This window comes from Poecilia reticulata, linkage group LG4 (genome assembly GCF_000633615.1).
Source record: "Poecilia reticulata strain Guanapo linkage group LG4, Guppy_female_1.0+MT, whole genome shotgun sequence".
Lineage (NCBI taxonomy): Eukaryota > Metazoa > Chordata > Actinopteri > Cyprinodontiformes > Poeciliidae > Poecilia > Poecilia reticulata.
Window position 1 is genome coordinate 19,487,768 of NC_024334.1, and position 26,755 is coordinate 19,514,522.

At 40.3% G+C, this 26,755-nt stretch overlaps 1 protein-coding gene across 4 annotated transcripts; it reads left to right on the forward strand.

The window, feature by feature from the left end:
- Nucleotides 1–969: 969 nt before the first annotated feature.
- kita (KIT proto-oncogene, receptor tyrosine kinase a) lies at nucleotides 970–26,316 on the forward strand. 4 transcript variants are annotated; one of them, XM_008407471.2, is made up of 21 exons: nucleotides 970–1,313; nucleotides 4,707–4,961; nucleotides 6,227–6,511; nucleotides 6,617–6,756; nucleotides 7,014–7,206; nucleotides 11,328–11,514; nucleotides 12,047–12,162; nucleotides 12,416–12,530; nucleotides 14,503–14,681; nucleotides 16,408–16,508; nucleotides 16,635–16,761; nucleotides 17,328–17,432; nucleotides 17,731–17,841; nucleotides 18,345–18,486; nucleotides 18,586–18,749; nucleotides 18,854–18,984; nucleotides 19,339–19,461; nucleotides 21,579–21,690; nucleotides 21,785–21,884; nucleotides 22,142–22,247; nucleotides 23,987–26,316. In XM_008407471.2, the coding sequence occupies exons 1-21, from the start codon at nucleotides 1,259–1,261 to the stop codon at nucleotides 24,167–24,169; spliced, it is 3,030 nt and encodes a 1,009-aa protein (XP_008405693.1). In that variant the 5' UTR covers nucleotides 970–1,258; the 3' UTR covers nucleotides 24,170–26,316.
- The last annotated feature ends 439 nt before the right edge of the window (nucleotides 26,317–26,755 follow it).

Below are 26,755 nucleotides of genomic sequence, written 5' to 3' on the forward strand. Positions count from 1 at the left end.
TGTTATGTTGCAAAGAAGATAATAATAAAGTCAGGTGTTACAGAGTTGTTTTCAAATAAAATCACCAAATGCCCCAGTTCTATAAGACCTCGTTTCAGGCAGACATCACAGCCTGTAAACCAACCAATAGTCAAGAGTTGACGCCTTAAGGCACAGTGGCTCCTCAGTGGCAGAAAAGCATACGGTAAAGTAAAAACAGAATAATTTTTTATTTTTTGTAAAGGACACTAAGAGTAAAGAGACGAGCGGGAAAAAAAGATAAAAGAAATTACAGAGACATCAATGAGTAAATGGAAGAACATGAGAAAAATTGAAACAGTAAAATAATAAAATAAATGCAAAAAAATGTGCTTAAATATATATGTGTCAACTAAATTGAGAAAATAAACATGACGGTCAATTAAGGTGAACTTCTCCTTTTTGAAATTAACTGGTCCATTTTAAGTGCTGATTTATTTATTGGGCCACTTATATTTTTTTGCTTTAAAAAAAAAAAAAAAAGAAATTCTGTCAGGTGCGGTCTTCCATATTTTTTACGTCGATGATAACCATTGGCGGTGAAAACTGAAATCATTTGGAAATTTCTGTTTTTCATTTATGTGGAGCGATTTTTACCCTCTGAACTTCACTGTAGATTTGTTTTAATCCATCCACGAAGGAGGGTCTTCACAGCGCGAACAGAGTTTTTAAGGTCATACTACAGCGGATAAGTTGTATTCCACGTCCAGACTTTGAGTGGTCCACTAGTGAAACTTTAAGTTAGGAGGACCTGCAGTGGCTGGTGGGGGTAATTTGGATATATGTCTCTTTTCTTCCTGTCTGTCTTTGTAATTTTTTTCCGCGGGGAAGCAAACAAGTGGCCACAGACACCAACCCCACCCCCCTTCCTCCCTCTCTCTCTCTCTCTCTCTCCCTCTCTCTCTCTCTCTCTCCCCCCCAGTTCCGTGTGAGTAAAATAAATAGGCTCCACCACTGGGCTCCTATAAACATGCTCTTGACTCTCCTCCTCAGGCAGAGCCACCTGGTGGGCCCGCACCGTCCCCTCCTGTCCGCTGCAGGACAACAGCATGCTTTCAGACAGGCTGCTGAGCATCTGTGCCTTTAAAGCTCTGTGAAGCGCGCGCGCCTCTGTCGAAACCCCGCAGACAAACTTCCCCCTGAAGCCCGACGCGATCGGCGAAGTGCGAGCGAGAGCTACACCAGCTTGACCACTGCGGCACTGGCTCACCCTCACAGCTAGACCCATGGAATACTAACTATGGAATACCTCTGGATACTGCTGTTTGTGTTTTTACAGCTAAGCTTCCACCCAGGTAAGGCTCGCGGAGCGTGTGTGCCTTCACGCGCAACTTGTTGCTGTTCACTTACGCGGGGAGGGTGGGTTGAAGTTTAACAGGCTTCTTGTGTGTATTTTGTAGATTTCGCTTATTTTATTTTATTTTATTTTATGTATGATTTTGCAACAGTGTTGTGATGCTTTCTCTTCGTACGGGGAGTCTGTAAGAGAGGACAACCTGAAGCCACACAGAAACCCAATGAGGGAAGCAGATACTCTGACGATTTGAATGCGAGACTTATTTAAATAATTCACGCTTTAATCAAGAAACAAGGCGCCATTGATGAAAACAAACGAACAGAAACAAAAAAGAAGACGAAGAAAAAAAACTGTCGTGGTGAAAACTGGCTCTCCAGTAATATTAATAAGATGCAAATAATCCACCGGCAGCGCATAACAGTCAACATGTAAAAATATTGGTTTGTGATTCCTAGGAAACATGCAAACGACTTCTATCCGCGACCGTTTCACTGGCTTGTTTTTGTCTCTCTATGTGCGTATGTGTGTGCGTGTTGTGTGCGTGTTTTTCCCAGTTCCGAGATGATGTGTTTGACTCAGTGGGACGCTTTAAAACCTGTTCTCACTCTCAGTGGGCTTTGGCTTAAAAACACATTGCAATTGTTATGACTTAGCTTTATCTCCAGTAGCGTGGACATGAAGGTCAAGGTCCACAATAGCCGAATGGGAGCACTTCATTACTTGTTTATATAGTGAGAAAGAGCCACCTGTAGTCTCCGTTGAGCGATTTAGAGTCAGGAAAAGTAGATAAATGCTCTTTATCAGAGGGATATTCACGGGGATATTGAAGTATAAGGCGGTTGGAAATTTCCCCCCTGAGAGATAACAGGTAAATGTATGGAAAAGGTGTCTCGGTGCCTCAGCCGATTCTGAAAGGGGGGAACTGAATCAGCGAGGTGTTTTCCTTTGCGCCCTGTAGCCGTGCTGAGGCGTTTCAGGGCGGCGTCAGGTGGACTTCGTGGCCTTCTTGCCTGATCGGACCATTTCAATCAGATCAATTGGGAGTTTTTTTTTTGTCTTTTGAATGAATGCCACATATCGAGGCAGTGTGCGCTCCGGCTGAACCGTCATGTGATGCAACAGGGGCACGCCGCGAAGTTTCCTAAAGCCCGCTTGCGCATGGTGCACAGATAATAAGCCAGGTTTTATGATGATGATGCTGCTGCTGATGATGATGCCGGAAATAAACACGTGACTGGATTCGTTTAAAAACAACATGCATTCATTTTCTTTCTATTTCTCGTCTCCTTTGCGTGTTACCAAAGCTTTACGCTGAATGTCCCAGTTGTTCTCTGAACTACCTGGAGTCTCTGCTGACGTAAGGTCTCGAGCAGAATTAACTGAAGAAGTTATGTTTTAAAGATTTATAGCTGCTTTATACTGCCGGGGGTCTCCTTCCCCGTCCCGTTAGCCCCCTCTAACCAGATAGTTTTTTGTAATGCACATATATTGTATTCAGTGGCATGCACAGACATTTTGGGGGTCAGGTGTTCAGGTCAGGTGATACTTCTGTTTGTGTTTTTACACAAACAGGGTCAGGTGTTCAGGTGTGCTGGCTGTAGTGTGACATTTATTACAGGCAATCTGGTAATTTAAGCTTTTAAATCTGCAAAATTCTACACTGGACTATATACACTGTTAATAATAATAGTAGTAATAATAATAAAAGATTTCAGAAGGACACTTTTTTGTGAGGGTCTTGCGCTCCAGCTCCATCTAGAGTTTATCTGTGCACATCCCGGATTGTGTTGACGTCATTTTAATAGGAAAAAAATGACAAGATTTAATGAGTAGAGGTTTTTATGCATTTAGTTCTGCTACTTTTAAATACCCATCCCCCGGTTAAACCCCAAGTAAAAATCTTGCATGACTTTCAGCTGAGGTGGGCCACCCAAAGGTTACTAGCAGCCCTGATCTGCCTTTTCAAACCCGAGGGTGCCCTCGATTATCTCTTCACTGATTTGTCAAATCCTGCATTCAAATTGCCAATCATTCCACTCGACAGCGCCTCCCTTTTGTCTCTATCTCTATCTAATCTGAGGACTTCGCCAACTGAGGGCGTATCTCTATCAGCAGCTGCCTGTTCAACACTCCCACTGTGGTTTCTTGTACTGATCATGTAAAGTGGGTTTGCTCTGTAAAAACAAAAAAGCAAAAAAAAAGCATGTTTTCTCAGAAGACAAAGAGCAGTTATTCACTTTGTCCAATTTTTTTATTTTTATTTTTGCAACGTCTGTGAAGATTTAAAGCATTGGGTGACAAAGACACAAAATATGGTGAGAAGTTAAATGTTTCAGATCATTTCCACCAATGTTTTCTTTGGTGTTTTGCTAAATATTTCTGCTCATATAATCTCTAGTGTTTAATTCTAACAATTTAAACAAACTTGTTACAGTCCAAAAACTGTTGGGTCATCTATTATATTAGATTCAAGAGGTTAGAGTTGAAGTTGGGTAGATTTTGAACAAATGTTGGATCAAATATTGTGACCTTTGTTGTTAGGGGGGCAAAGAGTCTAAAAAGACTCCTAACATCGTATTCTGCTGCAGTGATGACGTCTAGTTATAACTGTACATGTTAAAAGGGACCAATTAAAACACAGTTTATTCTTTTCTGATTCAACTTCAATGCTGTCTTTCCAAATTATTGCATTATAAATTACAAAGTGACAAATATTAATGCCAAGAGCTTGTGTCAATGTGATCTATAGATTGGGTTTGTTCCCTTAGCATTAGCCATTGCCAGCTCTTGTCTTACGTGTGTTTCCCTGTTATGAAACAGTCGGCAATCCACTCTTCTCATCGCACTTTTTGAAAGCTTTGAACATTTCTCATTTTAGCAAATGTTTTTGGTTGAAAAACCATGCTAGTACATTAAATGAATCCCATTTAATCAAACTTGTGGTGGAAAATCATCCCAGTTCTGGATCTTTCCGCCATTGATTCAGGGTTAGGGTTAGTAAAATAACCCAGTTTGGGTTTTGTCCTGCATTGTTTACAGTGTGTACCAACTTAAATCTCTGAAACACTGCAAGAGATTGTTGTTTGCTTGTATATTTAATCCTGTGTGACGTTCTAGTGGAAAAAATAGGTATTTGGTTTCAGATTTCATATGAGGCAAGATGGAAGTCCAAAATCTTCTCATTTTTATTTGTACGTTGTGTTTCTCAACACACGTCAGTTAATGACTGTTTGATGTGGACCTTATTAACCTTTTAGACAAGAGATTTGTTGTTAAGCTTTTGTCATGCACGGGACAGGCATGTTGGGTAGCGTAGATGCTAGAACAGGTCAACTCAGTTGTACCGAGATTACCTTCCAGAATCATAACCCTCTTTCCAATCCCATTTCAGGCAACACCAAGCCCACTATCATCCCCAATCAGACCCAACTCGTCGTCCCACTCAACCATCCCCTCGACCTGCGATGTAAGAGTGAAAACAAGACACAGTGGTGGCGAGAAAGCCGACAGAGACCTCTTAAAACATCACTAATCGATGGGATGCGGAGAGTATTTCAGCTCAAAGCTCTGAGTGTCCATAGTGGCCGCTACCTGTGCCGGGATGAGAAGTCCAGTGAGGAAGCCTCCATCTTCGTCTTCGTCAAAGGTATCTGGGTGACCAATAAGTGTGTGTGAATCTGTACTGGGTTTGTGTTTGTGAGACGAGACGATCTTCAATTAGGAGGACATGGAATCAGACTCCAGGCTACAGCAGTCAAAGGTTGTTTTATTTATTTATTTTTTTGGCAGTACTGTCTTTACTGACAGGATGCTGAGGCGCGTGGGTTTGTTTTGCATAAGAAGGTGTGTGTAACTCTGCCCCGGACAGGTGAGGTAGATTCTGGAGCTATTTATTGAGTGCATGACTGAGTTTTACTGTATTTCCTTTCCTGTCATCGCATCCCTCTAGCCCCGCGCCATCACTGCAGGCTCTTATCATGTGCTGATCATTCGCTCAACAGTCCCGCATCTATCTCAGAGGCAACAAACAATAACTACTTTTTAGCTCGGATGTATGGTTAAGTAAAACAATCTTGTTTGTTTGGGATTTTTACCAAAAGTTGAAAGGAATACTGTGAACAGGATGGCTAAGATTAAGGCGCTAGAGTTCAGTTTCGCCTCAGAGGCTGGATATTTTAGTGAACATGGTAAAACCTGAATAATAACAGTTCAAAATCCTTAACTCTGATTCACCTGATTTAATTATTATGTGCAATCGCTGCCTCTGTTGGCTTACATTGTTGAGTTAATGCAGTAAATTATTTTCAAAACCTGAAAATTTTTGATTAAAAAGTCATAATTACTTAGTAATAATAATGTTTTACTCTTGGTTGTAAAGGGATGGTCTTATATATTTCCCCCAGTGCAACAGAATGGGGGAAATATATAAGAAGAAACAGAGTAACTCATGACAAGCATGAAGCATCTGACTTCAACATTCCCCGAAGCTGCTGTTTTCCTGCACACAATAGCAGCAAAGGAAGATTTCATCCAAAATTACTCTGGAGTTCCTTAAACTCAAACTGTTACTGGAACCGCATCATGCAATATTCAAATTTTTTTTATTGTTTAGCCATGAACTTCTTTGAAATCACTTCCTGCTTTTTTGTAAAGCGGCATTTGATCGTGACTTAGATTCTGAAGTTTTCAGAAAGGCTTGGAAACTTGGAAAAAACAACTTTGCGTAACTTCTGACATTCTTTGGCTGTCAGAGCAAAAAGTGCAGAGGCATCGTTTTTATTCTTCACATTTCCAGGGCCTGTCGGTCTGCCAAGACGTCTGCACAACAAAACATATAGCCATAAAGCTTCAGCAACTCAGTGTGAAGTCCCGCTCGCTCACACAACCTGTGCAATTGCGTTTTCTTGGCAGATCCGGAGAATCCCTTCAGAAAATCATTGTTAAACAGCATTCTTATTCGTGAGGGACACAACGCTGACATCCCATGCCTTGCAACTGATCCAAGTATGCTCAACTTAACTTTGGAAACGTGCTCTGGAGAAGCCCTCCCCGCTGGTCTCCATTATTCTACGAGCCTGGAGCAAGGGATCATCATCCAGAATGCAAAACTGACATACGGAGGATGCTATGTGTGCACGGGGAGGCTCGAGGGAAGAGCCGTCAAATCAGAAAAATACTCCCTGACAGTAAAGAAAGGTAAAAATGTGTCTTATGTGTTCAATGCGTGTTACTGAGCTTCTTTATTGTGATTCGTTTCTGTTGGGGTCGAGCTCTGATCTGGAACAACTTGTTTTATTTCAGTCCCTTTAGGTCCTCCTGAAATTCAGATGCAGCATCCCAGGAGAATCATTCTAACTCGAAATGAAAATCTGTTGATCACCTGCAATGCAACCAATGTCAATGGAAAGTTCTCAGTGAATTGGGTGGCACCACCTGGCTCGGTGAGACCCGTCAGCTTTGCCTTTTGCTGTAGAGCGTGCTTTAGACAGTTTGCATGTCCAAAAAATAAATAAAAAAGGGCTTAACTTTTCTGCGCAAGTGGCTGGAGGGTCAAAGGTGTCTCTGCATGTGCAATAGGATTTGTGGAGTTTGTGTCTGTGGTCATATTGCATGCATTTGTGTGTCTTTGCTAGTATTTGCTTGGCAAGGATAGACATGCCTTCGGGGTTAATCTCTAGAGATCTCTGGGCGTTGACAGGGTGCCATCTGGTGTCCACAGCAACCAGCAAAGGTTGATGTCGATGCACGCATCCTGACGAAGGACTACACTCACGCCAGCAGTGTCACGCTGCAAATAGAGTCCGTGCGTCCACAGGATGCTGGGAGTTACAAATGCGTAGCCGGAAACGACAAAGGGAACAGTACGATGTCCGTGTGGCTGGACGTTTATGGTGAGTCTGGAAGATAAATATTTTCCACATCTCCTCCTGGTGATGAAATCAAAATAAGTTCCGGTGAAGTTCTGATTACCAATCTTTGCCTTTCACATGTGACTGTAGTGTGTTAAAACTCCTGAGTTTTCCCAACAAGCTCTTGGTTTCCAATTGTACATGTTTGAAAACTGTTCAGCATTTTGGGAATTGCATATTTGTGTCTACACTCAATGGAAGCATTACAGTCCTTTGCAAAAGTAGATACACTCCTCTGTCTTCTCCACATTTTGTCACAACATAACCACTAAGATCAGTGTATTCAACTGGGATTTTATCTGGTAGATCGACATAAAGCCATGAAATGATTTAGTAGCTAAACTTTGTGAAGTGAAAAGGAAATGATGCATGGTTTTCAATTTTTATCCACGTAGTGGTTGTATGTTTACACCTAAATTAATGTGATGTAATGTAACAAAATAGAGAAAGACTTCAGGGTGTCAATACTAGTGCAAGGTCCAGTGTTATTACCATATCATGCAACGAAATACCAAAGGTTGTTGATTGGGGCTGAAATGATTAATCAAGATAAATCTATTATTCAAATAATCATCAAATAATTTAGTAACTGATTGTTAACTGGAGCATACAGACTCAAAAAATTGCCATTTGTGGAAGAACAATACATTCAGAGCATTAAACCAAAACTGCAATAAACATATACATTTGACTTCAAGATAATAAAAAAAGACTTTGTAAATATCTTCTACCCAGAACTTCTCAAGTTTTAGCTTATTCTGGTTAAAATTCTGTAAAAATAAAAACTACTATTTACCACCTATTGCTAGTCAATTATTAAGTGGTTAATGCAAAAATTAATCAATTAATCTACAAATGATCGAGCTGACTGCATTTTTTTTTGCCAATTAAATATTTACATTATTTAAAAAAGGAATTGATTTTGTTTGTTCTGCATCTTTTAACATATTTCTAATATTGTTCAAAATTAACAAAAACATGCAGCATTTACGTTTATATGAATATCTGCGTTGTGCAGTTTACCCTCTTCCTCCCAACGATCGCTGGAGATGAGCACCAGCACCACTGAGATCCTGCAAAGATAAGAGGGTACAGCCAACGGATTAATGTATTTCATTTTTAAATGAGCTGCCACACTCATAGCCCAGGTAAAAATAAAGTATACTTTAGTATACTAAATTTTAACATACTTTAGTACACTTTTATCGATGTACTTAAACTTTACTATTTTGGAACAACTAATTTTGTGCTTAGTATACTTTAGTATTATTTAAATATTATTAAATTACAACTAATAGTATATTTCAGTATACTATACGTACTTTTTTGAAACAAGTATACTTTTTAAATATCATATTTCATAGCTTTTATATTTCGATATAATTGTTATATTTTGAGTGTAACAATTCTCTCAAAAATATATACTTAATATACTTCAAATATAATTTAAATATACTATTAATATATCAGTAATGTATTTAAATTACACTTAATTTGTATTTTTGATTTCCTGCTATTGATAATAAACTACAATTTTAATTACTCGTGAAAGTCTTTATTCCTACGTACCTATTTTGTACATTACATGCATAACTACACTACCATACTTACATTGTTTTAGGCTACAATTACATGGAAATATTAATTACACAAGATACCAAAGGTAATTCAAATATTTTGTTTTATTACCAACATTTTAAAATTGTCCAATTTTACTCACAACTTTATGAACTTTACATAAATTATCAGTTTACACATCAAAAATGAACACATGAACATGAAAATTTAAGTGTGACAATAAAACATGAAACTAAGGATCAACGACAGAACATTCCCGTTCACTGCACCTTACAGAATCCTACAAAAAAGAACAATAGAGCAATTATACAGAGAAAGCATTTGTATTTTAAAGAGAACAGAAAAATGGCAAATAAAAAAATAATAAAATTTTAAGACGTTGCGGACTCGCCATGTATGTGACATCATAAGAACTGATGATTGGGACCGAATGCCTGGGGTGGAAAAACATTTCTGGGTGTCTTCTTTGCCTGTTTATGTTAGAAGTAGAAAAAAATAGTCAGCAATGTCATAGAATCAGTTGATGTTGGCATTAACTATGAAGCTGATCCTTGCAGGGTGGTGAGGGGGGCTGGTGGTGCCCATCTCCAGCAGCCATCAAATGAGAGGCAGGGTTCACCCTGGACAGGTCACCAGTCCATCACAGGGCCCTGAAAGTCAACAACAAATAAAAAATTTTAAAAAAGATAAATGTTAGATTAACAAGAAGAGAAAAATTCAAATCATGTTTATTAAGCACTTAGTGTTGGTAACACAGCAGTTTTTGTTGTTGAAAATGTAGCTAGCTCCTCATTGAAAAAACAAACTTACATCATGAAGACAATGTGAAGGTTCATCSTYAGAGCTGGTTGGTGAYCTGGTGGAGYCAGAGCYTCTTCTKAGACAGAAAAGYYTTTAGGTTTTCTAACAYYYGATTTYTCTGGCTTCCTCTTTCATCTTCATTTGCTTAGACTGCAAACATATGTTGAAGATAAAATCATTGATGAACGAGTTAGAACAACAACAACCTCACAATATCAAAGTCTCTTTGTCTTATGGAGCTTAATTAAAACCAGGTTAAGTTTATGAATTAAAGTATAAGTCGCAACAAACAGCCTGCATGCAGTTATAACATGAAGCTGAATGATTCCTATTGTAAAAATCATACAAGTCACAATAAAATTGATAAAATAATTATTTAAGAAACCAAGGTAAGTTATATATCTTTACTGCACTGTTTATAATTAAATGAAGATAATTAATAAGCAAACTTATCACCAGCTAGCAACACTTAGCAGCCTTCGTCCCTCCGGGCTCCTTTTATGACACACATTTCATTTCTATCGGTTGTTGTCCCGTTGTGTTGTCGTATAACTCGGACTAGAACGTCACCAGCTTGAATTTACCAAAATTAGTAACTATTGTAAAGGCCCTCTCTACTTTTAAGGCAATATTATGCGAGTAAAAATGGCGAATTTGAACAGCATCTGTTATCTTCCCTGCTTCAAGTTTTCTCTTCTCTTTGTGGCGTTTTTTAAATAAATGAAAGTGTGCAATACCGCCACCATCTGGTCCGGAGTATGAACTGGAGCTAATGCCGTTGACTATAAGGTTTTACGTCACACATCTGAAAATTGATTGGGTACTTTCTTAAAAATTACATCATGATTATCATGTTTTTTATTGTATGCAATTTTAATAAATTGTAAAAGATTATTAAGGCACTTAAAAATTCATACATATTCATTCATATTTTGTTCATTTAAAGTATACTTTTATTTAATATATTAAAAGTGTATTTTGGTACAATTATGTTTAAGTGTGTTTAAAGTACTAATTTCGAAATTGGTACAAGTGTATTTTCAGTATACTTCAGATATACTTATAGGTAGTACACTTAATAGTTAGTATACTTAAAGTGTACTTTCACAAATTTAAGTATGTTTGAAGTATACTAAAGTATACTTTTTTCACCTGGTAGAGCAGAAATGTCCTGGTTTCAAATTGCTTTTCAAAATAAAGCCTGGTAAAAACCCAAATGTCTTTTTTATTCTGAATATCAGGAACACTTTTCTTTTAAATCAAGCTGAGATGAGTTAACAAATATTAGTATGCAGAGTTTTTTCTTCAAGTTATGGAAGCAGTGTGACTGTTCTCATCTAACTCCTGACAAGACCGCAGCTAAGCTCAGTCTTTAATCAGTCCTCAGGCTAATCAAAAGCTATTTTGCTGCCCATCACTGCATGAAATTGAACTTTTGGATATTGTCTAATTTGCTGGCAAAAAGAAAACCAGTCTTTCCTAAATATCAAAATTTAATTGAAACTGCTCATAACCTGAGAGAGTCTTATTGTACTAGGTTAGGTTGACACAATAATGTCATTTCTAGCGGTCAGGTTTTCGTACGCAAACTGAGTTGACGTGACGGGTCAAACTGTCACGTCGTTGACCCATCACGTCAACCCATCCTCACGCATGTAAAAATCTGGAGCGTTTTTTTTTTTTCCCCACCAGTGTTGTAAACGCCTCCTATTTTCACATTTCAGAACGGGGGTTTATCAGCTCAGCAGAAATCCACAACAGAACCTTCCACGTCCGCGTCGGCGACAGTTTGTCTCTGAACGTTAGCATGGAGGCGTATCCAAAGCCGCGCGCCGCCTCCTGGAGCTTCATGGGCGAGAACCTCAGAAACACCAGCGACCACGTCATCACCACGCACAGCAGGGACTACAGGTGTGTGCACGAGGCAAACTCGCTGAACTGAGTCCACGCAGAGTAGGAGCAAGCGCTGCTGGATGAGCGCTGGAATTTAGCGGCCTTGGCCTAGCTGCAAGGTCAGCTTCCTGAGAGAAACAGCTGGGGCGAAAAGCGTCGCCCCAGGGTTTCTCGTGAAGCATTTGCAGCCAGATTACAAATGTAATTGGTTGGCGTTGTCGGGAAATAAAGCCAGTGAAATGCACATGTTTTTGATTTTTTTTTAAAAGTCAGGTGTTATCCAAAATCTCTGTTAATATGGGAAGAATAAAGACGTTCACTTCGATCCTCAGCTGGATGTGGGTCAGTAAAACAAATGCTATGCAGATGTGTGAAAGGGAACACATTACTCAAATAAAGCACTGATTATCTCTCCATGTGAACTTCTCTCTCAGACAGGACTTGATATCCAGTGATTTTCAGTTTTATTTTCCTATATTTTTTCTTACCTTAAAAAAAAACAAAAAAAAAAAAACATCCTTGATTAAAATGTATTTGTCTCATTGTTCAGCTACATCAGCGAGTTGAGGCTGGTGCGGCTCAAAGCGACAGAAGGTGGCATTTATACCTTCGAAGCCTCCAACGGCGACGCGGCGGTAAAGCAGAACTTCTCCGTGTTTGTTATCAGTAAGTGAAAGGTTTTCTCTCCCCTTGAGCCGCATCATGAAAATGCATTTCTCCAAGCAGCGTTCACGTTCGGCAGCTGACGCGAGGGGAGGTGACCTTTAGGAATTGTAATTTGATGAAGTCCAATCCCTCTGTCTGCGCCTCACCGAGCTCACAGCTGTGCCTGAAGGAGTGCAAACACCCTTTTTTCTCGACAGCCTGTAATTTATTACTTAACGGTCTCTCAGTCTGACGTCGGCTTTTTGTTTACCAGGTAAGCCTGCGATCATAGATCATGGGGGCCCAGTGGATGGACAGGTGCACTGTGTGGCTGAAGGCTACCCTGCCCCCCAGATCAAATGGTACTACTGCGAGAAGCATGCTGTCAGGTGAGGCTTTTAGAGGCTGGGGTGGGGAGAAACAACAAAGTCTTCAGTCAGTTATTGTTATCCACACAAAAACAAGTCTGCTTGTTTCAGCCGTTCTTCTGTTTTCTCATGAGGGTAAATTTGAGAATGTGACAACCTATGTCAATCATTTTATGACCAGGTATTAGTAAAAAAAGAAAATGGAGATGATGAATTTTAAATCTTATGATTTCAATCAATGATGAACGTCTCTGCCTCATATGGTGGCAGAGCCTCTCAAAAGAAAAGCAGTGAGTTATTGTTATGCAAACCAATATTTCATGATGTGCTCTAGGGGTGGGCATTTATCGTGTCAAAACATTTGTCATGATATAAAATTTTGATATATTGTTGTCAATTGTTAAAAAAAACTGACTAAAATGTTTATTTTACTATTTTCTTCACTGTTTTTTCTGAGAGCACCAAAAATATCAGTAAATTCAAAAATATGAGTAGACAAAGTGCCTATGTGCAGCTTAGTGACATAAATCTCCTGAAAAAGCTTATTTCAGATAGGAACGAATCAAGAGTAGAGTTGTTGGTGGCACTATGAATGCTGCGCCATGCAGGTACCTAAAACAATAAGTGATCAATCATTATCATTTTTATAGTTATCACAACAGTACCATGCTCTCAGCCCATGCTCCCATACTCCATATTTTTAATATGCATTTGCTAATTTAACTTGTTTTATTTTTCTGACGTTGGACCTTTTTTTTTTAAATGTGTGTTTTCTCTCCAAGTGATACATTTACCCCACGACCAACAGGCTGCTCAGTTCAGATCTGGTTCTTGTGGTTTGATTTTTATTATCAAACTTGAACAACAACCTATGAAGTTTAACCCAGAGGGTCCTAAAGGTCACATAGAGACGCGCTGAATCGAGTCAGGGAATGATGATGACGGTGGAATGTGGGATTTGCGGTTGCGATTGGTTGACGTGATGAGACGATTCCCCCCCCACCCTCTCCCACGTGACGGGGAGATTGTTAAGAATTCACTCGCTGATTGGAGACGGACGGCCGCGTCTGCTTGGCTACAACTTGTCAAACATACATGAGGGAGGAGCATGTGGTTGCCATGCCAATAACAATCCCGAGCAGCACGGCCAATGAGTCAGGCTCGATAATCCCGCCCAATCACTTTACTAAAAAAAAAAAAGAGAAAAAAGAAATCAAATCCACTTGATGCTCATTACTTGCACCACCATGACAGGTGTTTTAATGTCTAAACAGGAAGAGCGGGTATTGTGAGTGCTGATTTATGCGCCGCTCTCTGTGGAGCACAGCTGGGATCGGTGGAGCCTGGATGCTAGTTTTACACGCTCAACTTTTGCTTTATAAAAACAGAAATGTCAAGTTTTCTTTCCCACACAAGAGGGAAGCAAGAGGTGATTTAAATAAGAAAATAAAGATGCGTTTCAGCCTTTTCTTTAAAACTTTCTCAGTCAAAGACAGTAGATGAAGTGATCAGTTTAAAACAGATTCCCGTTTTTCTTTGCGGTCAAACCTCCTAATTCAAACTTTGACTGATTCCATTTATTTAATAGTGCATGCAGCACTTCTTTGATTTGTATCTTAAAAGGTGCCATTTAAATATAATGTCTTACTTACTTACTTAAAAGAGAAATAATGCAAATAGTAGTTTAAAATGTAAATGGTTCAAAGCATTTGCCTAAAAAATTAATCCAAGTATGCTTTTTGTTAATGATCAGCTTATAGACTAAAAAAATTGTAGATTATTTTAAAATCTGATTTACTTAAAAGATTTTAAAATCAAAATTTTCCATATTTTCCTTTCCGTTTACCAAGCAGAAGCCGACCAAAGGAGGATTTGTCTATTCTGGTCACTGACCAGCTCTTTGTGGGTTTTGTAAAGTGAAGCTGTAGATTTGCTAAAATTTTTTTTAAAAAGTATCCGATGATGAAATACTAACAAACAGATATGCCTCTAGGTGCTCCCTGCAAAAGAACGCCACCCAGGAGGAGCGCAGCGTCATGACCGTCATGTCGGGAAGCACCAGCTTCGGGAAGAGGGTGGAGAGCTGGGTCAACGTCAGAACACAGTTCAGTACTCTGGAGTGCGTCGCCACCGGGGACGGAGAGCAAGCCTACATACTGTTTTCTATCACGGGTAAATTTGCATCCAAGTTCATGCATTCACATGAAAAAGAAACTGTTTTCACCGATGGGGTGATGGGCGGTCTCAGTGCAGATCGATTGGGTTCATTAGATCTTCTACACACTCGTTTTAAGATTGAGGCTTTTGTTTAATCCTGAAAGCATGGATTAAACAAAACCCTAATAAGTATGCTTTTAAATTAAAAATTGTAACCGAATTTGTTGCATTTTTAAAATTAAATTAAATTAAATTATTACGGACAAAGTGAAATGAGCAGAGACATACACAGAAGTTGGAAGTCTCAGTGGTACATTTCTCATACAAGCAGCCAATATGGCTAATTTAGCATTTATGTAAGAAAAAACACCTTATTTATACTTCTGATAATTTATATTTCATTAGATATTTCATACACACACACATGCAGTACATTAAAACCTATTTTAGTAAACAATGTTGCCACAGTGTTTGAAAGCTTATTGCTAATATTATTTACCTCATCTTCTTGACTATAGTTGTGTATTTGCCATATTTACTTTACTGTTTTTTCCTCCAATAATGATTGGCAGCTTATACTTAAGAATTAAAATGTATTCTTTATTAAAACAACAATCCTAATGCAAACCCACCAGACTCTGTTCTACGTTATCTCGATCGTCCCGGTGGGCTCGCCCTCCACAGTAAATCTTAACAAGCGATAATTCCTGAGCCTCAACCTGTTTCCTGAAAACAAAGATTTTTGCCAAAGATTAACCCCGAGCTCCCTGCCAACCCTCGGTTGGTTCCCATCCATTTGGTAAACATTAACAAAGAGATACTACCTCAGAGGCGATTGGCTGCAACAAGGCGCAAAAACAGGAATTAGCTCCAGCCCTTTGTGTACGTTACGTCTCTAAATCCCCTCTCCTGCAACGGCCGCCCCATCTGCTGCGCAATGTCCTAAAAGCGGCGGTGCAGCAGCTGAAAGTACACCAAAGTTCTCCCAGTCTGAGCCTGCAGAAACTGCTTTGTGCAGAAGGGGGATGAAGGGTATGTGGGTGTGCATTATGGGGACAGTGCGTGTTTGTGGCCAGGCAGGACATGCTTTCGGGAGCCAGTCCCAGGATTCGTTGAGCACAGAGTAGCAGCAGGCCAGGCGGAGGCGCGTGAGCGTGTAGGAGCGCAGTGGGAGCCCCGGCGCTGGGCACTCGGTGGTCTGTGGGAGGCTTGTAGGTGTCAGTGAGCTGCAGCGAAGAAAACAGAGCTTTAGAACCCACTGACAGGTTTACAGGGGATTAGTTCCTGCAGACTCGGCATTCTCAGATTTGAAGTGGAGAGAAAGCTCCTTATCGCTAAAGAGCTTATTACACCCCGGCGTGTACAGAGGAGCAAAACAATGAGGCATCACAAGCGGCCAGACACAAAGGGGACAGAACAACGATTGCATGCACTTCTCGCCGGCGCAGCTGCAAAAGTAGCATGGGACACTGGAAACGAGAGGTGTGAAATCACGGGACATTAGAGCAGGACACGAAGAAAACAAAAAACAAAACGTGGATAAATTTGTGTATGCGCACACGAGTAATGGGATTAGTTTGCTGCTATTTGATCAAAGTGTGCTTCATTGTGGCTTAGCCTTCTCTGGCTTACCTTAATGCCCCTTTGCAATGTCATCTGCAGTGCAACCACAACAAACCAGCGAACAAGTCACAGATTGGGCCTTTGGTTATCTAACATTATCTTTTCCGTCTCCCTGCAGAGGAAAGGCATGGTCTGTTCACTCCTCTCCTAATTGGCTTCATATCAGCAGCAGGCATCCTCTGCCTCATTGTTATCCTGCTGCTCTACAAGTACATGCAGGTAAGACGGTGATGCATTTTTCCCTGCGTGAGGCACACCCTGCAATCAGGCGTACGAGGTGTCCGTCACGAATTCATGAGTTCACACGTGCCTCTGTTGTCTTTTCATTTTGTGTGTGTGTGTCAGAAACCCAAATACCAGGTCCAGTGGAAAGTCATTGAGGGAATCCACGGCAACAGCTATGTGTACATTGACCCCACGCAGCTGCCCTACAATCACCAGTGGGAGTTCCCACGGAATAACCTGCGTTTCGGTGAGCACGCCTTTATCGAAGTCCGTTGGCGACTAGTGGGCGTCCTTGAATGACCGCCGCAAGTCATAGCAAGCTGACCCACCCCAGCACTTTTGACCCGTGTTTATGCTGTTGGGCTGTTATGTGTTGGGTAGGTAAGCCTGGAGGGATAAACGGGGTTCGGACGCAGTAACAGTTATAATCATAAAGCCCAGGCCGTACTGTCAGGCGTGACAATAACACCCTCTGGCTACTTTACGCTGATTTACCATTTTTTGTCTTTGTTCCAGTGATGTATGCATTGCATTAAGGCATTAGCCGCGTCTGTGTTTCTTACTGACCAACTCGTTCCACAGCTCAAAGAGAAAGAAACCGCACTCCTCCTATGCAAACACAATATTGTTGACATATTCTGGGTGTTGTTTTCAACAGCTCTCTTCAAACAGGATCCTACACGTCCTGGTGACTGCACACACAGCCCCGGGGCTCAAACTGGAAGCGCTGGTGCTCGGTCTGTTTGGGAAAAGAAAAAGAAAAAAGAGGACAGGGGATAACGATGTTTTGTGTCTGACCTCTGTTTTTTCCAGGGAAGACGTTGGGATCTGGGGCGTTTGGGAAAGTGGTGGAGGCCACAGCGTATGGACTCTCCAACGCTGACTCAGTCATGACGGTGGCGGTGAAAATGCTTAAATGTAAGTTCTGCCCCAGCACACCCAACGAACGAATATAATAAATGTGCACAGTAGCTGTCAGATATGCCTACAGGTGCTCAAAACATGTTAGCTGTTTTTTTTTTGTTTTTTTTTTGAGCTGGCATTTCAAGCTTTGCATTCTGATTCTAAAGCAATACATTTAATATTTACCCTGCAGTGCGACTCTATTTATTCAGCCCACAAAGCAATCAGATAAGAACAACTAATCATATTTCAACGTGAGATGACTTTGCTTCTAACCCTTTTGCAAATTCTTATCTTGTTGCTTTTATTACAGCAAGCGCTCATTCCACAGAGAAAGAGGCACTGATGTCAGAGCTGAAGGTCCTCAGTTACTTGGGAAACCACATAAACATCGTCAACCTGCTGGGAGCCTGCACTGTGGGAGGTGCGGCATCCACGTTGTCTTGTTTTATTTGTTTTAGGCGGTGGATTGAAACTGGAAGGGTCAGATTTATTTAGTTGAGATTTGGCGTGGAGTCGTCTAACGTAGCACAGCTCTGGTGCCTTGCAGAAATATTCAAACTCCCAACATCACGTGTTAGAATCACGAGTCTGAATCTAGAGCTAGAGCCAGCTAGATCAGAAAATTGATTTTAAAAGATGCCTCTAATCCAATGAAGAGAGTTGTCAAAAAATTTCTGACTTTTAGATGTGCATAGATCCCCACAAGACCTTACAGCTGTCAGTACAACGCATTGTTAGCAATGTTAGCCAAATTGCTAATAATAATTTAAAAAAAAAAGAATACTTGCACTTTACAATCAAACATTATGTCACATAAAATCCCAAGTGAAATACACTAAGCTTATGGCTGAAATGTGAAATAGTTTTGCTCATGTCTTGGATTCTGGAAGCTCATTTTGATGAGACCCGATTCTCCATCTTTAGGACCAACGCTGGTCATCACAGAATATTGCTGCTTTGGGGACCTTCTGAACTTCCTGCGGAGAAAGAGAGAATCTTTCAGCACCTGTGAGCTAAAGGAGAACTATTTCTACCGCAACTTCATACAAAAGAGAGCTGCAGATGGGTGAGGCTTTGCTTTAAAAGTGATTTGTGATGGGAGGGGAAAAAGTAAAAAAAAAAAAAAAAAAAAATGAAGATGAGAGTACTAGTATTTTCAATACAGATCGTGCGTGGGAGGGTCTTTGGACAGCAGGACTCAGCTCAGACCAGACTGCTCCTTTCCTCTTCACAGTGACAGCTTGAACGGCTACATGAGCATGAGGCCTTCTGTTGCTGGCAACTCACCGTCGATCTCGTCCTCGGAGCGGAGACAGTCACTACGCAAAGGCAAGCCGGCCAGCCATTCATCAAACTTCAACCGTCCAAAAAAAAAAAGCTTTGAAAACAGAGATGAAACTGTCATCTCTCTTAAACCTCCCCTTTTCCCCCAGATGGCCTGTACCTCGAAGCTGACGCAGACGGCGAGATGTTCGATGAGGACGACTTGTCTCTGGACACCGAGGATCTCCTCAGCTTCTCGTACCAAGTGGCCAAAGGCATGGAGTTCTTAGCCTCCAAAAATGTAAGCTTCTGCTTCTCACAGTTTGCAGATTTTCTATGAACAGCTGCCGAATTAGATTTTTATTTTTTTATTTTTTTTGGATAAAGCCCATCACATCTGATAAGCAGACGCCGTGCGCGTGTCTGTCATGGGAAGAGCTGATTGCATTTCCACAGCTAGTAAATGGATCTAAAACGCATGTTTGAGCATGTTGTTGAAAAATTTATCCCCCTGCCGAGGCGCAGATACTGTGTCCGGAGAGCTTGCATATCGATGTCGGCCTCTGTGTGTTAAACAGTCCGGCACGGAAAAAATATTCAAAGTCTGTTACAAGAAGAAGCTCATTTGTGATTGCTGTGGCGCGTCTTGTTTCAGTGTATTCACAGAGACCTCGCCGCCCGGAACATCCTGCTGACTCAAGGGAGAGTGGCAAAGATCTGTGATTTCGGCCTGGCCAGGGACATCACCACGGACTCGAACTACGTCGTCAAGGGCAACGTAAGTAGAGCTGTCATGAAGTTACGGCGGAAGCTGAAATACAAGAAACAAACAAGCAAAAAGTTGTGTATGCAAGTCAAATTCATAGCAGTATGAATTGGCTATTAGTTGACTAATTAGGAGACTCCAAGGCCTGATCACCATGTGAGACAAATGTTGGGTTTTTTTTTCTTTTCTTTTTTTTTTGTTTTGTTCAGCATCACAGAAAGATTGGATTGTGATTTATGACTAGGAAAATGCACACACAGGGACGTCAGCTACAATACTGACTTACCATTGCTGACTCAGCATTACTGTGCAGTAGATTTCAAGTCGAGACAAGATTTTTAAGAACCTTGAACTTCTTCACACTTTGTTTGCCAACATTTATGTTGGCAGTTTGATCCAAGGGTATGACACTTGAGAAACAAAGATGTGATTCTTCGCTTTTCAGATGCACTTATTGAAGAATTACAAATATAACTATTAACTCTCGAGTGCCTCGGAAAAAGTACTTTTACACCAAATGAATGTTTTCGAGATTTGTTATTGTACTACCACAGTTTTACTACACTTTATTGTGTTAAAACACAAAGTAAGCAGGTAATTGTGAAGTGGAAGTAAAACGGTTTGTGTTATATTTTTTTTAACTAAATTAAATAAAAGTGTGGCATGCATATGTATTTACCCCCCTTCAACTCAGCCACTTTCATAAACATTTTTCACCTAAAGCCTCTGATTTGGCTCTGGCAATTCATCAATCACAAATTTAAGTGATAAATTTCACATTTCTACTCTTCTTGTTAGAAATTATTTTTGAGTCCTGTTTATTCAAAAATTATTTTCTTTGATTTTGACAATGCAATGCAGACCCCTGACTACCTTCCCTGGTGAATGAGGGATTTGACAAAGGGTGTATAAGTCCTTTTACAGGAAATGGCAAAAGGGGTTTTTCATTGCCGTCTTGTAATTTAGTCTCTGTAGAAATTCAGCAGTTCTGTGAAGGACTCGAGAGTTTTACGACATTAGGATTTACCAAGGAACACAGCAGACAGAACGGGGATAAAACAGAGTTGGGTTTTAAAACATTATCATTAAGCAATATGAATCTATCATCTAGAACTGGAGAGAACAAGCACAAATCTACCAAGACCTGGCCATCCAACCAAAACTAACAGGCCAGGCGAGGAGAGAAGCAGCCAAGATCCCCACAGTAGCTCCTTTTATCAGATGAGATTAAAATTTCCCTTTTTGGTTGAGCTAAATGTGCTGAAATCCTCAAAGAAGGTCCTGTTTGAGAGTTCAACAGATTCAGACTGGAGTACACCCTCCAGCGGGAGAGCTACAACAAAAGGATTAAATACTGTGTTAAAATAGAGTAATTAAAGATCAAATCTAAAATTAGTTCAGAATCTGAACTGGTTACATTAAGGTCTATTGATCTATCAAATCTTTTAAATTCCAGATCCAAAGTCAATGAGAATATCTGGCAAGATCTGAAAATGTATGTCTGTTAAAAAAWAAARMAAAAAAAAAAAAAAAAAAAAARAAAMAACACAAAATAAAATATGCATGAATCTATCCTCTAAAATTGTGATAAAATACATAAAAGTTTGTGGTTATAACTGAAGGAAAATGTTAAGATGTTCAACATTGTGAATAGTTTCGCAAGTAAGCCAGAAAATTGCACTGTTCTATGTGGTTTGGCTTTTCTAAATTGCATCTATGCGACCATTTGTTATTCTGGAGCATGCCTCTTAAGTACAAACTTTTTCTTTTTTAAAGTAAACAGTACAAGATGTTTTAGCCAATGTAGCATTTCCTTAAACCACTAAAAATGAATTATTAGGAACTGTGAGTTCCTATGATGCATGTTTCGGGTTGCTACATATTTCTGCTCCATTCTGTTACAGTATAACCTCTAAAGTAATAATTAAATTAGTAATTTTTTAAAAAAATTTTTCAAAGGTTCTTCTTTTTTTCTTCTTTTTTCTTTATTTTTTTTTACAAACTTCAAAGAGCCATGAACTTCTTTACACTTTGGTTGTTTTGCTTATTAAACTTTCTGTAAAATCTGTATTTGAGACGGAAAAAAAAAAAGATGGACTGCATTTATTCACTGAGGTATTCTGTTTCAGGCCCGCCTGCCGGTGAAGTGGATGTCCCCAGAAAGCATCTTTGAGTGCGTGTACACGTTTGAGAGTGACGTGTGGTCCTACGGCATCTTGCTTTGGGAAATTTTCTCACTGGGTATGTTTCTCCATGCATGTCGCCGCTTTTATCCCGGCTTATCTGGGTGCTGCCAGAACTGCACAAAGTAACCTGAGATTCCTGTTGAACGTAGGAAACAGTCCGTATCCTGGTATGCCTGTGGACGCCAAGTTCTACAAACAGATAAAAGAAGGATACCGGATGGACGCTCCGGAGTTCGCACCCACCGACATGTGAGTTTTCTGTTGAGGTGGAACGTGACAGTCTTCAGAGTGCATCATCAAACGGAGAGATGCTGCGGTTTGATAAAACGATATGCAAGAATGCAACATTGGGGAGTTGAGTCACAGCCCGCTCACATCCTATTGTGTTTGGCGGCGCACAAGAATAACAAATGATTAATGAAAGACCTTTTGATGAAACAGTACTGGACAGAAGACGCTCTGTGTTAGCTGAAGGAACATCGTGTTGTTTGTGTGTTTGGCTGCAGGTATCAGATCATGAGCTCCTGCTGGGATGCGGACCCCTTCAAGAGACCCCCCTTCACGAAGGTGGTTGAGAGCATCGAGCAACAGCTGTCACATGCCGCTAAACATGTAGGTTCACCTGTTTCTGCACTGTTATCTAAAACCGCACAAGGATCAAAATCACATTCCTCAACAATATCAGGAAGACTTCAAAGGATTGAAAGTTGGGAAAAGTTTTGGTTTTATTTGATGAACTGGAGACCAGCGAGGGCTGGACAACAGGGCTGAGAAACGTATCACTATACAAACCTTTCACATCAGTCGATATTAATAATTTTTTTTGTTTTAAATATCTGAAATAGCGCCTAAATGAGATTAACCTAACGCTCAAAATGCGTTTTGTGTGAACGCACCATTGTTATTTAAACATATATACAATATTGTACATGTCATAATTAAATATGTCATGAGAATATGCATTAACTACAAAATCAGGGGTCAATTTAATAATTTAACAAGACGGTTTCTAATGTGTTTCTCAATTGCCCTTTCCTAACTATGCAAATATATTGCACAATACATAAGCAGTATTTTTGTCCTCATGGCACACTGTACAGAGATGGTGGTAATTGGATCAGACCATCAAATTTACAGTTGCATGACAACCAATCTACATGCTGATCCACAACACCTACAGTCAATAAGAAACATCTCCCATTTAGCTTTAACGTATGGTTTTGTGCAGATGTAGAATCATTTTGAGTGTATAAAAACAGAAAAGGTGGACCAGTCGCAGCTCATTTTTTGCGTGATGCAAGGCAGAGCTAGTCACGATGACGGAAACGTCTCTATGACAGTCCAGCAATCTGTCTGCCTCGTGACAGTTTTCTTTTATTCCAGAAGCCTTGACGTTCCCTCAGGGTACGAGCTTCACATCAACAGGCACTTTGCTAAAAAGTCTTCCCTTACGAAATGTAAACACAAGCGAGATTCTTTGGCTCAATTATCACCATTCTAGACGACGGCCTGACTTGCCTTCGCTGTCGACGGCACGTCTTGGTCTGTAAACACCAAACTCTGAGCTAATGAAAAATGTAAGACCAGATGAGAAAAATTCATGTAAATTGTTTACCTTTACTCTCCCTCGTTCAAATATTATGTTACACGTTTGCCTGCTGGTGCAACATTTAGAAGATTTCTCCCACGCTCGCTTACAATGCAGTGTTGTCTTTGGAAAAAAAACTCCTTAAACTTTTGCAACATTTCGTAGTGTTGCAATAACAAATGTCGGTCTGTATTTTACTGGGATTTTAATGGATATGTAAATATTAAGAGGAAAGAAGATTAATAACAGTTCTCAACCTTTTTGACTAATCAAAAAATTAAAAGTACTGTGCAATTATCTTTCATTTTTGGTTAATTCACTGTTAACTTCACTCTTGGACGCCGACAGTTTTGCTCGTTCCTCTTTGCAGAATAGCGCCAGCTTAATCAGGCTGGAAAAAGTTTCAAACTGAATTGCCTTGATATACCAAAGAGGATTATGAAAACAAATGATGGATGCCACTGCTTTCCATAATTTTATCTGTTTGTATTATTTTTCTCCCACTTCACCATCATGTGCTACACTATTAAAAGAACAACAAAAAAAATCACAAAAATCCCAATAAAATTCACTTACGTTTGTTGTGGCAGTGTAACAAAATATGTAATCGTCAAAGTTCAGTTAATACTTCTGCAAATCTCTGGAAATATCTTAGACAGTCAGGCTTTAAAAAAAAAAAGAAGAAAAATACTGAGTTCCCACAAATTAAAGCATCTGAAAATCCATTCCAACAGATTTTTTTTCCCTCTCTCCTCTCTCTCAGATTTATTTGAACTTCAGTTCCAGACTCCCTGTGTTGCCTAGAGCGAGGGAGGAGTCCAGTTCTCAGAGCACAGCAACTCTCAGCTCTTTCTCAGCCAGCAGTAAGAGCGCTCCAACACAGCCCTTACTGGTTCAGCATGAAGTCTTCGTGGAGGGGACAATCCTTCAGGCCCAGTGGGTTTAAGGACCTGCCGGACTTGTTTGGCTGCCTCTAAGTGCCTGTGATGTTACGCCACAAATCATCCAAACCACTACTTTTCGACCTCAGCCCTCCCTCTCCCGAATCCCCCGTTACCAGCGAAGGTTGCTATAAGAGGAGTAAGCGCCGCCTCTCGCAGGAGAGAGCGTCCGTGGATAAACGGGCTTTTATCTTTGCGATCGCTGTTCTTGCCTGCTCAGTGCTGGGAGGACACTTGGACTATTGCTCCCAATCTCCAGAACTCTGAAGGCACCACTGAGGGTGGGCGGCCGTCACACATTACTCATTATGTTATTACACTGTTACATCGGTTGGTTATTTTACACTTTTTCATGTCTCCTTTACATTTCATTAAAGTTGTTTCATCATTTTAGAGGGGTTTTTTTCAAGGGGAGGATGGGGGGGGGGACTAGTCCACATATAGCAAATGTCTTCTTTTTTCTTTTTACGTTTGGTGTTTTTTTTTTGTTATTCTTTGTTTTTTTTTCTGTCATGGAGCATCGTTTGCGTTTTTTTTTTTTCTTTTCTTTTTTTTGACTGTTTCAGTTGTTGGGTTGGAAAAGAAAGCACTTGAGGCACTTAAACTTTTCTTTATTCCATACATCACATGATGAAAATACTACAACTTTTTTTTTTTTATCACTTTCATTGTCAGTATTACGTTCCAACTTTGCAGATCTATGCTGTATGAAGAAGATACTTTTGGGGGCCAATTTGAATTGAGATATAATGGCACGGATACTTCTATATAAGCTATTAGGCGGCATGGTCGACGACGACATATCCTTAAGTGCTTCGAGTTCATTAGGAGGTAGATCCAGGACGGCAGCACCTAAAGGGCAAACGACTTTTGGGACTTTCGTTAGCAAATACCATGATCAGTGCATGACTGCAGCTACGGCATAGATATAGATATGGTATGCGACCCTTTATGCTTCGTTGCGTTGCTGACAGCTGGACTGCGAGAGGTGTCGATCTCTTGTAAAGATGTATATAACTGTTTTCTCCCGCTGTTCATATGTTTACAAGCGAGAGGTAGGTACTGCCATTTCTCACATGTGTTTTCACAGCTTTCCTCCAACTCTCCTTCAATCCGTCAGTTTGGAAATAGTTTTTTTTTTTTTTTTTTTTTTTTTACAAACTCAGATTGGTGTGTCACCCCATGCTAGCAGTGTAGTTCTCCAACTAAGACAAGCAGAACCTGATGCGATATGCCATTAAGTGGATTGCAGCATTCACTGAGGTGACAGGAGCGAGAGAGAAAAGAAGAAAACAATACAGACTCTTTCCTAGCGCTGCGTTCAGAAGGTGACAGTCTGTGCGGAACTTACTGTGTTTGGCCGTCTCATTGTTCTCCGGCCAGTAGCTGGTTTCCTTACCGTCCCTCTCATCTTCTTCTTCTTCTTCTTTTTTTTTTTTCTTTTTTTTTTTTGTCGTCCAGTTGTTTCCTCTATCGGAAGTGGGGGGTTTTCAGCACCTCTCAGCCAGTCGTCTGGAGTGGTCCCAGCATCTCTCCCAGCTGTGGGTGTTGTTCGGAGGAGTGGAAAGTGTCCTGTTTGCGTGTGCTAAGTGTGTCTGTGCGTGCGCGTGAGCGAGCGTGCCCGTCCTCCTTCGTGTGAATGAGCGTGCGCGTGCGTGAGTTTCAAAGAGTTACTGTCAAGAGGTGCCACTACTACAGATTCATCTAGCTTACTAAAGACCCCAGTCTTACTGCTCTCGTCTTTTTGTACATACATATGCGCGTATATTACAAAGTACTTTGGAAGATGTTTATCCTAATGAAGAAGCGGTACATTGATACAGAAATTATTATGCTTTATTTTCATATAGGTGCACAGATATCCCTATATAGATTCAACCAGAGAATCAGCATGTTGCTCTTCTTTCTATGACGTTGTTAACAGAAAGGATTTAATTTTGGCCAATTCCAGTGAACCTGCTCCAAATGTTCAGATTGGATCAGAAAACTTTGAATATGACAAAATTATACAATTGGGAAAGGAGCCTTATTGAAAACCAGAGACTATTTTTCATTCAACTGCTTGCTGCATCTCCCCTGTGTATTTATTTAATGCTTTAAAGTTACTGTGTAAATCTGAAATGTTGCTATTACAAGTGTCAATGTAAATAAAATTGTGTATATTGAACTCTCAGTTCTGCTTTTGGTCATGATTGAATTTGATCCATTTTCCTGATTTTGACATAGCTTCTCAAACTAAAGTAAAAATCGTGGGCGGCAACATTCTGCAAACATCAATTTAACTTTTTTTTTTTAGATTTAAGTCTGTGCTTTGACAGGGCCATTCTGACATTCTAACATGTGGATGCTGTGTTTTAAATCACGTAGCTCTGGCGGTACGTTTCGGGTAATTGTCTGTGGCTGCACCACGTTCTCATGTCTTTCACATCCTCTCACAGGATTACCCTGCATTTCACTGCATCCATGTTTCAGACCAGTTCCCTGACACATGTACCTGCTGAAGAAAAGCATCTCGTTGCACAATACTGCATGGACTGTCTCTGCTCTTATCTCCTCCACATCTTATGACAAAGTGACTTTCCAGGTCGGAT